Raw genomic sequence first — 12,340 nt, 5'->3', positions numbered from 1 at the left:
AATGACTACCGGCCCATAGCACTCACGTCGGTAGCCATGAAGTGCTTTGAAAGGCTGGTCATGGCTCACATCAACACCATCATCCCGGAAACCCTAGACCCACTCCAATTCGCATACCGCCCAAACAGATCCACACATGACGCAATCTCAATCGCACTCCACACGGCCCTTTCCCACCTGGACAAAAGGAACACCTACAGTACCAGTCAAAAGTTTGTACACACCTACTCATTCAAGGGTTTTTCTTTATTTTTACTATTTTCTACATTGTAGAATAATAGTGAAGACATCAAAACTATGAAATAACACATATGGAATCATGTACTAATCAAAAAAGTGTTAAACAAATCAACAAATATTTGAGATTTGTCACGATTCAGACAGACGACCAGAGGACCACAATTGCGTCACACCAGAAAGTTTATTAAACTTAAGGGAAAAGGGAAGTAGGGAGTGAATGAAGGCTCCAGGGGTAACAGGGATCCCGTCCAATGCGCTGGGTCTGTGCCCCCAGTGGCAGCGATGCGTCCTATGAAGCCGGTGGTGGGTGGTCCAGAAGTCCTGGGGGGAGACACAGACACAACAGGGCGGAATGAAACCAGGCAGCAGTACAGTTCAAGGGAAATCCAAAATACGTAGTAGCAAGGCAGAAGGCTGGTCAGAGTTACCGGGATTGAAGAGTAGTCAGGAGTCGTAATGGCAGAAGCAGGTCTGGATCTCCTGAGGCAGAAGAGTATCCAAAAAACAGGCAGGTCCGGGGGTCACAAAACCAGGGTGAGCCAGAAGCGCGAGCAAACAGGTTCGGGTGTGAGCTTTGCAGACGATCTGACACCGGAGAGCTGAAAGACAGGGCCTTAAATACTGGGAGAGGTTAGTGGGTAATGCAGCGCAGCTGGCAGAGTAATTAGAGCCGAGCAGAGCAGGGACAGGTGGAGCTAGTTAGGCTGAGTAGAGAGAGGGAGGTGAGCAGAGTGGAAGATAGTGGAAACAAATTAAGGTGGTAACCCGGTGGAGTGAGAGGGCTCATGACAGAACCCCCCAAGGGACGGCCCCAGAAGTCCCAAGAGCAACACCACGCCGGGCGGGAGGAGGGGAGCCGGAGGAGGGCTAGAACTCCTCCGAACGGTCCGAGTGAACGTCCTCATTCTCGGAGGAAGCCGGAGGGCCGTGGTCGGGGAGATGGGACAGGTCCCGAGACAGGATCAGGCACAGGACAGGAAGCCGAGCGGGCCGGACGGTTAGGGACCCCTCTGGGGCGGCCCCCTACGGATTGCAGGTTGATCCGGATGCCGTTGGTGGAAAGCGGTGATGAGAGTCCTATCCACAATCCGACTAGCTGGCACCCAGGTCCTTTCCTCAGGTCCATAGCCCTCCCAGTCAATGAGGTACTGGAGACCCCTACCCCTCCGTCTGGACCGAAGCAGGCGGCGGACGGTGTAAACCAGACCACCATCGACGAGCCGTGGAGGAGGAGGACCAGGCGCAGCAGGGACCAGCGGACTCTCATGGATGGGCTTAATCTTAGACACATGGAAAGTGGGGTGCACCCTCAGGGAATTAGGCAGTTGGAGCCGGACAGCAGTTGGGCTAATCACTCTTATGATAGGGAATGGGCCAATGAACCGAGGTGCCAGCTTCTGCGACTCCACCCTGAGTGGCAGGTTCTTCGATGACAACCACACCCTTTGACCAACATGGTAGGTGGGAGCAGGAATTCTCCGACGGTTGGCCCCGGTAGTGTAGCTGGCAACGGACCTGAGGAGTGTGGCTCGGGCTTGTGACCAGGTGCGGCGACATCGACGGGCAAAAGCAAGTGCAGATGGGCAAGTAACCTCCTCCTCCTGGCTGGCAAATAGAGGAGGCTGGTATCCATAAACACATTGGAAAGGGGACATACCGATGGCAGAGCAGGTCAGAGAATTGTGTGCGTACTCCACCCATGTCAATTGCTGCGACCAGGAGTGGGGGGTTGCGTGAAGTCATGCATCGCAGTGCCTTCTCGAGCTCCTGATTAGCCCGCTCTGACTGCCCATTGGATTGGGGATGGAATCCGGAAGTCAGACTGACTGTGGCTCCCAGCAGGTGACAGAACTCCTTCCAAAAAGCGGAGGAGAATTGTGGACCACGGTCAGAAACAACATCCCTTGGCAGTCCGTGGATCCGGAAGACGTGTTCCAGGACCACCTGGGCGGTCTCCTTGGCGGTTGGGAGCTTGGGGAGGGGAATGAAGTGTGCCATCTTGCTGAAACGGTCAACGATGGTGAGAATGACGGTCATGCCACTTGAAGGGGGCAGCCCCGTGACAAAGTCAAGGGCGATGTGAGACCAGGGACGTCTGGGCACAGGCAGGGGCTGCAGCAATCCGGCTGGGGGCTGGCAGGACGACTTGTGTTGGTTGCAGATGGGGCAGGCTTGGACGAATTCCCGTACATCCTTCCTCAGAGAGGGCCACCAGAACCTCTGGGCGAGCAGGTTGTAAGTGCGGGTGGAGCCAGGGTGACAAGCTAGGCGGGAGTCATGTCCCCACTGAATGACCTGGGACCTCAGGTCTTCGGGGAAAAAAAAGGCGGTCAGCTGGGCAAGTGCTGGGACCTGGCTGGTTACGGAGAGCCTCCAGCACCTGTTCCTCAACAGCCCAGGTCAGAGCTGCAACGATGCAGGGACTTGGCAGAATCGACACAGGGTCCTTGGAGGGGGTGTCATCCTTCTGGAATTGACGGGGAGAGGGCGTCTGGCTTGGTGTTGCGTGATCCAGGCCGGTATGACAGAGTGAAATTAAACCTGGTGAAGAACAGGGCCCAGCGGGACTGCCTGGAGTTCAACCGTTTGGCCGTGCGGATGTACTCCAAGTTCTTATGATCGGTCCAAACGAGAAATGGAATGGTGGACCCCTCCAGCCAGTGACGCCACTCCTCCAAGGCAAGCTTCACAGCCAGCAGCTCACGGTTCCCTATGTCGTAATTGCACTCAGAGGGGGACAACCGACGTGAGAAAAAGGCACAGGGATGGAGCTTCCTATCCTCCGCAGCCCACTGAGAAATCACAGCACCAACTCCCACATCCGAGGCGTCCACCTCCACAATGAATTGCCGGTCCACATCAGGCATCTGGAGGATGGGAGCGGAGGTGAACCTCACCTTGAGGGTACTGAAGGCTTTGTCGGCTGCTGGGGTCCAGGTGAAGGGGTTGCTTGGTGCTGGTTAGAGCAGTGAGAGGGGCAGCAACGGTACTGTAGTTCCGGATAAACTTCCTATAGAAGTTAGCAAACCCCAGAAACTGTTGCAGCTTCTTTCTGTTCTCCGGAACTGGCCATGAAGTGACTGCTGATACTTTGGCAGGATCCATTTGGATACTTCCTTCTGCCACTATGTACCCCAGGAAGGCCACTGTCTTGACGTGAAACTCACATTTCTCTGCCTTGGCGTAGAGGGAATTCTCCAGAAGACGATGAAGGACTTGCTGGACATGGCGGGTGTGTTCAGACAGGTTTCTGGAGTAAATTAAGATGTCATCCAGGTAAACGAAGACAAACTTGTTTAACATGTCCCGCAGTACATCATTCACTAGAGCCTGGAACACAGCAGGAGCATTGGTGAGGCCAAAAGGCATAACCAGATACTCGTAGTGGCCTGTTGGTGTATTGAATGCGGTTTTCCATTCATCTCCCTCCCGGATCCGCACTAGGTGGTAAGCGTTTCTGAGATCCAACTTGGTAAAAACAGTGGCTCCCTGGAGCAACTCAAAAGCAGAGGTGAGCAGAGGCAGAGGGTAACGGTTCTTCACTGTGATGTCGTTGAGTCCCCTGTAGTCGATGCAGGGGCGAAGAGATCCGTCCTTCTTCCCCACAAAGAAGAAGCCAGCACCAGCAGGAGATGAAGATGAACGGATTAATCCTGCGGACAGAGAGCCATTGATGTAGTCCTCCATGGACTTTCTTTCAGGAGCAGACAACGAATAAAGACGACCCCTTGGAGGAGCTGTTCCAGGGAGGAGGTCGATGGCACAGTCGTACGGTCGGTGAGGGGGCAGAGATGTGGCTCTTGCTTTGTTAAACACCTCTCTGAGACCATGGTAGCATTCTGGGACATTGGAGAGGTCAGGAGCGGAGTTAGTAGGTACTGGCCGAGGGGGTAGTGCGGCAGCAAGCAGGCAGGTTCGGTGGCAGTCCTCTCCCCACTCCCTGATCACCCCGGTCACCCAGTCGAGCTGAGGGTTGTGCCGGCGGAGCCATGGGTAACCCAGGATGAGGGGTTGGCCTGGAGAGGGGAGCAGGTGAAACTGGATAGTTTCTTGATGGTTTCCGGACAGACCCATCGAGACCGGGGCCGTGACATGAGTGACCGATCCGAGTAAGTGTCCGTCCAGTGCCCGGGCAGGAATAGGAGGTGTCAAACGGAGGTTCTCCAGTCCCAGTTGGCGTGCCAGCTTGATGTCCATTATATTGGCTTCGGCGCCAGAATCCACCAGAGCAGCCAGGGTGTGAGTTGAGTCAGAGAGGCGGAGGTGAACTTGCAGCAGGGGTTTGCGGTCGGAGGACTGGATGGTCATTGAACTCAACCGGACTCCCCTACGCCCGGTGAGCTTCGGCCCTTTAAAGGGCAGGTTACCACACGATGTCCATCACCTCCACAATAGAGGCAGAGGTTTGAGGTGAGCGGCGCTGGCGCTCTGCAGGAGTGAGGGAGGCTCGCCCAATCTCCATAGGCTCAGACTGATCAAGCTGACCTGGGTGAGTGGCAGTAGATGACAGGAGCCCAGTCGGATCTCTCCGAATGCCGGTAGTAGGTGGACCTTGGCGCCCCCTCTCACGGACGACGGGTCTGTATCCTTCTGTCGATCCTGACAGTCAGTGCGATGGCTTCATCAAGAGTGGAAGGCAGTTCATGGGAGACCAACTCGTCCTTGATATAGTCAGCCAAACTATGGAAGAACGCGTCCACCAACGATGGTGTGTTCCAAGAACTTCGTCTAGCCAGGGTTCGGAAGTCGATGGAATGGTCTGCGACTGTACGTCTGCCTTGTCGAATACTGAACAGTTCACGAGACGCCTCTGCGGTGGGTGAATCCAGGTCAAACACCTTCAGCATCTCCTCAGCAAACAGGTCGAAGGTTGCACATGCGGGGGTTTGACGTTCGAACTCTGCTGTTCCCCAGAGTCGAGCTCGGCCCGTCAGGTGAGTGATGGCATACCCAACTTTAGCCCCCTCCGTGGCGAAGGTCCTTGGCTGCAAGGAGAACTGAAGTCGGCAGCTAGTCAGGAATGGCCGGACCTGGGTTGAATCGCCGTTGAACCGCTCGGGGTTTCCAATCTTGGGTTCCGGAGCAGCGGCTGCAATGACCGGGGCAGGTAACTCGGGGGCTGGGCTGGTGGGCAGACTGGCTGGGGGTAAGGTTGGTGAGGAGTTGAATGATCATGGCGAGTTGTTGTTGCTGCTGCTGGAACTGCTGCTCATGCTCATCGGTTTCCATGTCGGGGAAAGTGTGCGCTGAGTCCATAATGGTCAGATCGTACTGTCACGATTCAGACAGACGACCAGAGGACCACAATTGCGTCACACCAGAAAGTTTATTAAACTTAAGGGAAAAGGGAAGTAGGGGAGTGAATGAAGGCTCCAGGGGTAACAGGGATCCCGTCCAATGCGCTGGGTCTGTGCCCCCCAGTGGCAGCGATGCGTCCCTATGAAGCCGGTGGTGGGTGGTCCAGAAGTCCTGGGGGGAGACACAGACACAACAGGGCGGAATGAAACCAGGCAGCAGTACAGTTCAAGGGAAATCCAAAATACGTAGTAGCAAGGCAGAAGGCTGGTCAGAGTTACCGGGATTGAAGAGTAGTCAGGAGTCGTAATGGCAGAAGCAGGTCTGGATCTCCTGAGGCAGAAGAGTATCCAAAAAACAGGCAGGTCCGGGGGTCACAAAACCAGGGTGAGCCAGAAGCGCGAGCAAACAGGTTCCGGGTGTGAGCTTTGCAGACGATCTGACACCGGAGAGCTGAAAGACAGGGCCTTAAATACTGGGAGAGGTTAGTGGGTAATGCAGCGCAGCTGGCAGAGTAATTAGAGCCGAGCAGAGCAGGGACAGGTGGAGCTAGTTAGGCTGAGTAGAGAGAGGGAGGTGAGCAGAGTGGAAGATAGTGGAAACAAATTAAGGTGGTAACCCGGTGGAGTGAGAGGGCTCATGACAAGATTTGAGATTCTTCAAAGTAGCCGTCCTTTGCCTTGATGACAGCTTTGCACACTCTTGGCATTCTCTCAACCAGCTTCATGAGGTAGTCACCTGGAATTCATTTCAATTAACAGGTGTGCCTTGTTAAAAATGTATTTGTGGAATTTCTTTCCTTCTTTCCTGTTGTGACAAGGTAGGGGTGGTATACAGAAGATAGGCCTATTTGGTAAAATATTTGGCAAGAACAGCTAGCTCAAATAAGCAAAGAGAAATTACAGTTTTTCATTACTTTAAGACATGAAGGTCAGTCAATCCGGAATATTTCAAGAACTTTGAAAGTTTCTTCAAGTGCAGTCGCAAAAACCATCAAGTGCTATGATGAAGCTAGCTCTCATGAGGACCGCCACAGGAAAGGAAGACCCAGAGTTACCTCTGCTGCAGAGGATAAGTTCATTAGAGTTACTAGCCTCAGAAATTGCAGCCCAAATAAATGCTTCACAGAGTTCAAGTAACAGACACATCTCAACATTAACTGTTCAGAGGAGACTGAGTGAATCAGGCCTTCATGGTCGAATTGCAGGAAAGAAACCACCAATAAAGGACACCAATAAGAAGAGGAGACTTGCTTGGGCCAAGAAACCCGAGTAATGGACATTAGACCGGTGGAAATCTGTCCTTTGGTCTGATGAGTCCAAATGTGACATTTTTGGTGCCAACTGCCGTGTCTTTGTGAGACGCAGAGTAGGTGAACGGATGATCTCCGCATGTGTGGTTCCCAACGTGAAGCATGGAGGAGGAGGTGTGATGGTGTGGGGGTGCTTTGCTGGTGACCCTGTCTGTGATTTATTTAGAATTCAAGGCTCACTTAACCAGCATGGCTACCACAGCATTCTGCAGCGATACGCCATTCCATCTGGTTTGCGCTTAGTGGGACTATCATTTGTTTTCAACAGGATAATGACCCAACACACCTCCATGCTGTGTAAGGGCTATTTGACCAAGAAGGAGAGTGATGGAGTGCTGCATCAGATGACCTGGCCCCCACAATCACCTGACCTCAACCCAATTGAGATGGTTTGTGATGAGTTGGACCGCAGAGTGAAGGAAAAGCAGCCAACAAGTGCTCAGCATATGTGGGAACTCCTTCAAGACTGTTGGAAAAGCATTCCAGGTGAAGCTGGTTGAGAGAATGGCAAGAGTGTGCAAAGCTGTCATCAAGGCAAAGGGTGGCTACTTTGAAGAACCTAAAATCCACAATATATTTTGATTTGTTTAACACTTTTTTGGTTACTACATGATTCCATATATGTTATTTCATAGTTTTGATGTCTTCACTATTATTCTACAATGTAGAATGAGTAGGTGTGTCCAAACATGTGACTGGTACTGTAAAGTGAGGGGAAAAAGTATTTGATCCCCTGCTGATTTTGTACGTTTGCCCACTGACAAAGATATGATCTGTCTATCATTTTAATGGTAGGTTTATTTGAACATTGAGAGACAGAATAACAACAAAAAAATCCAGAAAAACGCATGTCAAAAATGTTATAAATTGATTTGCATTTTAATGAGGGAAATAAGTATTTGACCCCCTCTCAATCAGAAAGATTTCTGGCTCCCAGGTGTCTTTTATACAGGTAACGAGCTGAGATTAGGAGCACACTCTTAAAGGGAGTGCTCCTAATCTCAACTTGTTACCTGTATAAAAGACACCTGTCCACAGAAGCAATCAATCAATCAGATTCCAAACTCTCCACCATGGCCAAGACCAAAGAGCTCTCCAAGGATGTCAGGGACAAGATTGTAGACCTACACAAGGCTGGAATGCGCTACAAGACCATCGCCAAGCAGCTTGGTGAGAAGGTGACAACAGTTGGTGCGATTATTCGCAAATGGAGAGAAACACAAAATAACTGTCAATTTCCCTCGGCCTGGGGCTCCATGCAAGATCTCACCTCGTGGAGTTGCAATGATCATGAGAACGGTGAGGAATCAGCCCAGAACTACACGGGAGGATCTTGTCAATGATCTCAAGGCAGCTGGGACCATAGTCACCAAGAAAACAATTGGTAACACACTACGCCGTGAAGGACTGAAATCCTGCAGTGCCCGCAAGGTCCCCCTGCTCAAGAAAGCACATATACAAGCCGTCTGAAGTTTGCCAATGAACATCTGAATGATTCAGAGGAGAACTGGGTGAAAGTGTTGTTGTCAGATGAGACCAAAATGGAGCTCTTTGGCATTAACTCAACTCGCCGTGTTTGGAGGAGGAGGAATGCTGCCTATGACCCCAAAAACACCATCCCCATCGTCAAACATGGAGGTGGAAACATTATGCTTTGGGGGTGTTTTTCTGCTAAGGGGACAGGACAACTTCACCGCATCAAAGGGATGATGGACGTGGCCATGTACCGTCAAATCTTGGGTGAGAACCTCCTTCCCTCAGCCAGGGCATTGAAAATGGGTCGTGGATGGGTATTCCAGCATGACAATGACCCAAAACACACAGCCAAGGCAACAAAGGAGTGGCTCAAGAAGAAGCACATTAAGGTCCTGGAGTGGCCTAGCCAGTCTCCAGACCTTAATCCCATAGAAAATCTGTGGAGGGAGCTGAAGGTTCGAGTTGCCAAACGTCAGCCTCGAAACCTTAATGACTTGAAGAAGATCTGCAAAGAGGAGTGGGACAAAATCCCTCCTGAGATGTGTGCAAACCTGGTGTCCAACTACAAGAAACGTCTGACCTCTGTGATTGCCAACAAGGGTTTTGCCACCAAGTACTAAGTCATGTTTTGCAGAGGGGTCAAATACTTATCAAAACTTACAAATCAATTTATAACATTTTTGACATGCGTTTTTCTGGATTTCTTTGTTGTTATTCTGTTTCTCACTGTTCAAATAAACCTACCATTAAAATTATAGACTGATCATTTCTTTGTCAGTGGGCAAACGTACAAAATCAGCAGGGGATCAAATACTTTTTTCCCTCACTGTATGTGAGAATGCTGTTCATTGACTACAGCTCAGCGTTCAACACCAAAGTGCCCACAAAGCTCATCACTAAGCTAAGGACCCTGGGACTAAACACCGCCCTCTGCAACTGGATCCTGGACTTCCTGACGGGCCACCCTCAGGTGGTAAGGGTAGGCAACAACACATCTGCCACACTGATCCTCAACACTGGGGCCCCTCAGGGGTGCGTGCTTAGTCCCCTCCTGTACTCCCTGTTCACCCACGTCTGCGTGGCCAAGCATGACTCCAACACCATCATTAAGTTTGCTGATGACACAACAGTGGTAGGCCTGATCACTGACAATGATGAGACAGCCTATAGGGAGGAAGTCAGAGACCTGGCAGTGTGGTGCCAGGACAACAACCTCTCCCTCAATGTGAGCAAGACAAAGGAGCTGATCGTGGACTACAGGAAAAGGAGGGCTGAACAGGCCCCCATTAACATCGACAGGGCTGTAGTGGAGCGGGTCGAGAGTTTCAAGTTCCTTGGTGTCCACATCACCAACAAACTATCATGGTCCAAACACACCAAGACAGTCGTGAAGAGGGCACGACAACACCTTTTCCCCCTCAGGAGACTGAAAAGATTTGGCATGGGGTCCCCAGATCCTCAAAAAGTTCTACAGCTGCACCATCGAGAGCATCCTGACCGGTTGCATCACCGCCTGGTATGGCAACTGCTCGGCATCCGACCATAAGGAGCTACAGAGGGTAGTGCGTACGGCCCAGTACATCACTGGGGCCAAGCTTCCTGCCATCCAGGACCTATATACTAGGCGGTGTCAGAGGAAGGCCCAGAAAATTGTCAAAGACTCCAGTCACCCAAGTCATAGACTGTTCTCTCTGCTACCACACAGCAAGCGGTACCGGAGCGCCATGTCCAGGTCCAAAAGGCTCCTTACCAGCTTCTACCCCCAAGCCATAAGACTGCTGAACAATTAATCTATTTGAGCCCCACTTTGTTTTTACACTGCTGCTACTCACTGTTTATTATCTATGCATAGTCAGCATTTCAAAATCGCCCTGCAGTGGCCTCATGAGTGGAATGTTATTCATGTTTCATAATTTCAAAATTAAAACATTTGAATATCTATGTCAAACGGTTTTGTTATATTTCAGTCTTCTGTGATGTATATAAAGTGTAATATTGGGATGCAAACTCAAAACTGAATACATTTCAACTCTATATCTGACATGGTACAGGTGTCTTCTTCTTTTAAGCCCATAACCATGTGTGTGATGTGTATACTTTTGTTTCAAAGTAGATTTATTTAAGACTACCAAGAAACACTCTTTGTGACCCTGATTTAGCCCACTGCCATAAAAGGTAGGAGTATGATATTGCTCTGAATCAGTACACGCTCCACAGCTGAAAATGAAATACATTCATCTCTATCCATCCAGCCAGCCATTTGGGCTGAATACAAAGCAAGCACTTTCCATTGTGCGAACAGCTATTGAGACGGTGCGCTTGAAATGGGTTTAAATGTGTATGACCTCATCAATAAAATATCTATCCTTCTTATATGAATCTATCCGATGATGAAGAGAGATCTATTGAAATGGGCCAAGAATGACCTAAGCCAGTGTAAGACAGCTCGAACACGGTACAGAACATTAATCTGTTATTGATTTGTGGTCTACATGCTCTGTGAGTTTGTATTGGTGCTGAGGACCATTATTTACAGATTACAATCAATGCTATGCTACTGCTTTGGTCTACCACAGTGTCCAGTATTATCACATGCAAAGCACATCCAGTCCCCTGTAGCTCAGTTGGTAAAGCATGGCGCTTGCAACGCCAGGGCTGTGGGTTTGTTTCCCACGGGGGGGCCAGTATGAAAATGTATGCACACACTAACTGTAAGTCGCTCTGGATAAGAGCGTCTGCTAAATGACATAAATGTAAAATTTAATCACAATGAATCTGAAGTGTGGTCAAATAAATATTCAAATATTACCATCGCTCAGTGAAAGAAAACCTGTTCTCTGTTACAAATGGCACCAGTTCAGATCTACCTGATTTTCAGTGGGTGTGTGTCAGTATAACAGACAGGTTAGATTAATGAGTAACGGACTGTACCATTGACAGAGACAGAAAACCACACAGCTTACCCGAGCTCCTTCCCCCCTGGGTACAGGCAGCTTCTTCAGCCCTGTGTTCAGATAACTGCATGGAAAAAACCAATAGACACGATAAAGGTTCACACGTCATCCTCAGTGAGAGACAGCTTATCCCATTACTGTATATATTTACATAATGGTTACCATCTACATTTATTAGGGCACACAACAATAAATATCAAAGAAAACATTTTGACAACATCATATCTAGACATTTACACAAACATACATGGTAGACCTGGGAGCAATGCCACTGAACAGCTTACGTTTACTGGGAAATCCTGCCACTTTTCAATCTCATATTCATTAACTCCATCACTACACCAGTGTTTATGTGAAAATGGTGCGTTTCTATGATATATGGTTAAAAATATAAGAATTCTCTGTGATATGATAGGGTAGGATTCAAAGCAAGAAAAACAGTGATTTAAAAAAAACCTGCAACGAGTTTGTAGCCGGGGGGGGGGGGGTATTTTCTTGCTCCCCCACGTCACTGCGAACCTTATACTGTTTGAAAATCACTGTTTTCAAAATGTTTTACATTTTGATGATGTCATCGCGTTTTCACATGTGTAGACACTGGTATTGTGCTGGTAAAATTATGTGGAAAGAAAGTGGTGGAATTGCCCTTTTAAGACAATGTCTAATCTAGACAATTCTGCCTGGTAGGCTACTCACTCCAGCTTCTTGAACCTCTCGAAGCCTGCCGCCACGTACTGGGCCCCGTTCTGGAGGTCATGCAGCTCCCTGACCCGGTGACCCTGCCGGGGGGTGTACAGGGTCCTCACGGCCAGCGGAGCCTGGATGCAGTGGGTCACGTCATTGAGAAACACCTCCATGGTGGCAACCTGTCGATGGTTGACCACAAACCTCCTGCCGGAGTAGAAGGGGTCCCCGTTCCTGTAGACCACCACACACTTGACCGGAGGCAGGAGGAGGGTTACTGACCCACTGGAAGCCATTTTTCCAAATACCCTGTCTGCCGTCTCTGGTCCCTGTCTGCAGTCTCTGGTCCCTGTCTGCCGTCTCTGGTCCCTGTCTGCAG

General features: G+C 50.0%; 1 protein-coding gene across 3 annotated transcripts in view; it reads right to left on the bottom strand.

The window, feature by feature from the left end:
* Nucleotides 1-12,340, bottom strand: part of LOC121539008 (doublecortin domain-containing protein 2-like) — a 35,329-nt gene extending 22,989 nt beyond the window's left edge. For all 3 annotated transcript variants that reach the window (XR_005995312.2, XM_041847173.2, XM_041847174.2), the window contains exons 1-2: nt 11,974-12,340; nt 11,287-11,341 (exon numbers count right to left, since the gene is read on the bottom strand). Coding sequence is in view for 2 of the 3 variants with exons in the window: in XM_041847173.2 (XP_041703107.2) it covers nt 11,287-11,341; nt 11,974-12,257 (339 nt within the window). In the remaining variant the exon portion in view is untranslated. The remainder of the gene's footprint in view (nt 1-11,286; nt 11,342-11,973) is intronic.

Source organism: Coregonus clupeaformis, chromosome 21 (genome assembly GCF_020615455.1).
Source record: "Coregonus clupeaformis isolate EN_2021a chromosome 21, ASM2061545v1, whole genome shotgun sequence".
Classification (NCBI taxonomy): domain Eukaryota; kingdom Metazoa; phylum Chordata; class Actinopteri; order Salmoniformes; family Salmonidae; genus Coregonus; species Coregonus clupeaformis.
Note: the sequence above shows the minus strand (reverse complement) of the source record. Positions and strands in the feature narration are given on the sequence as shown.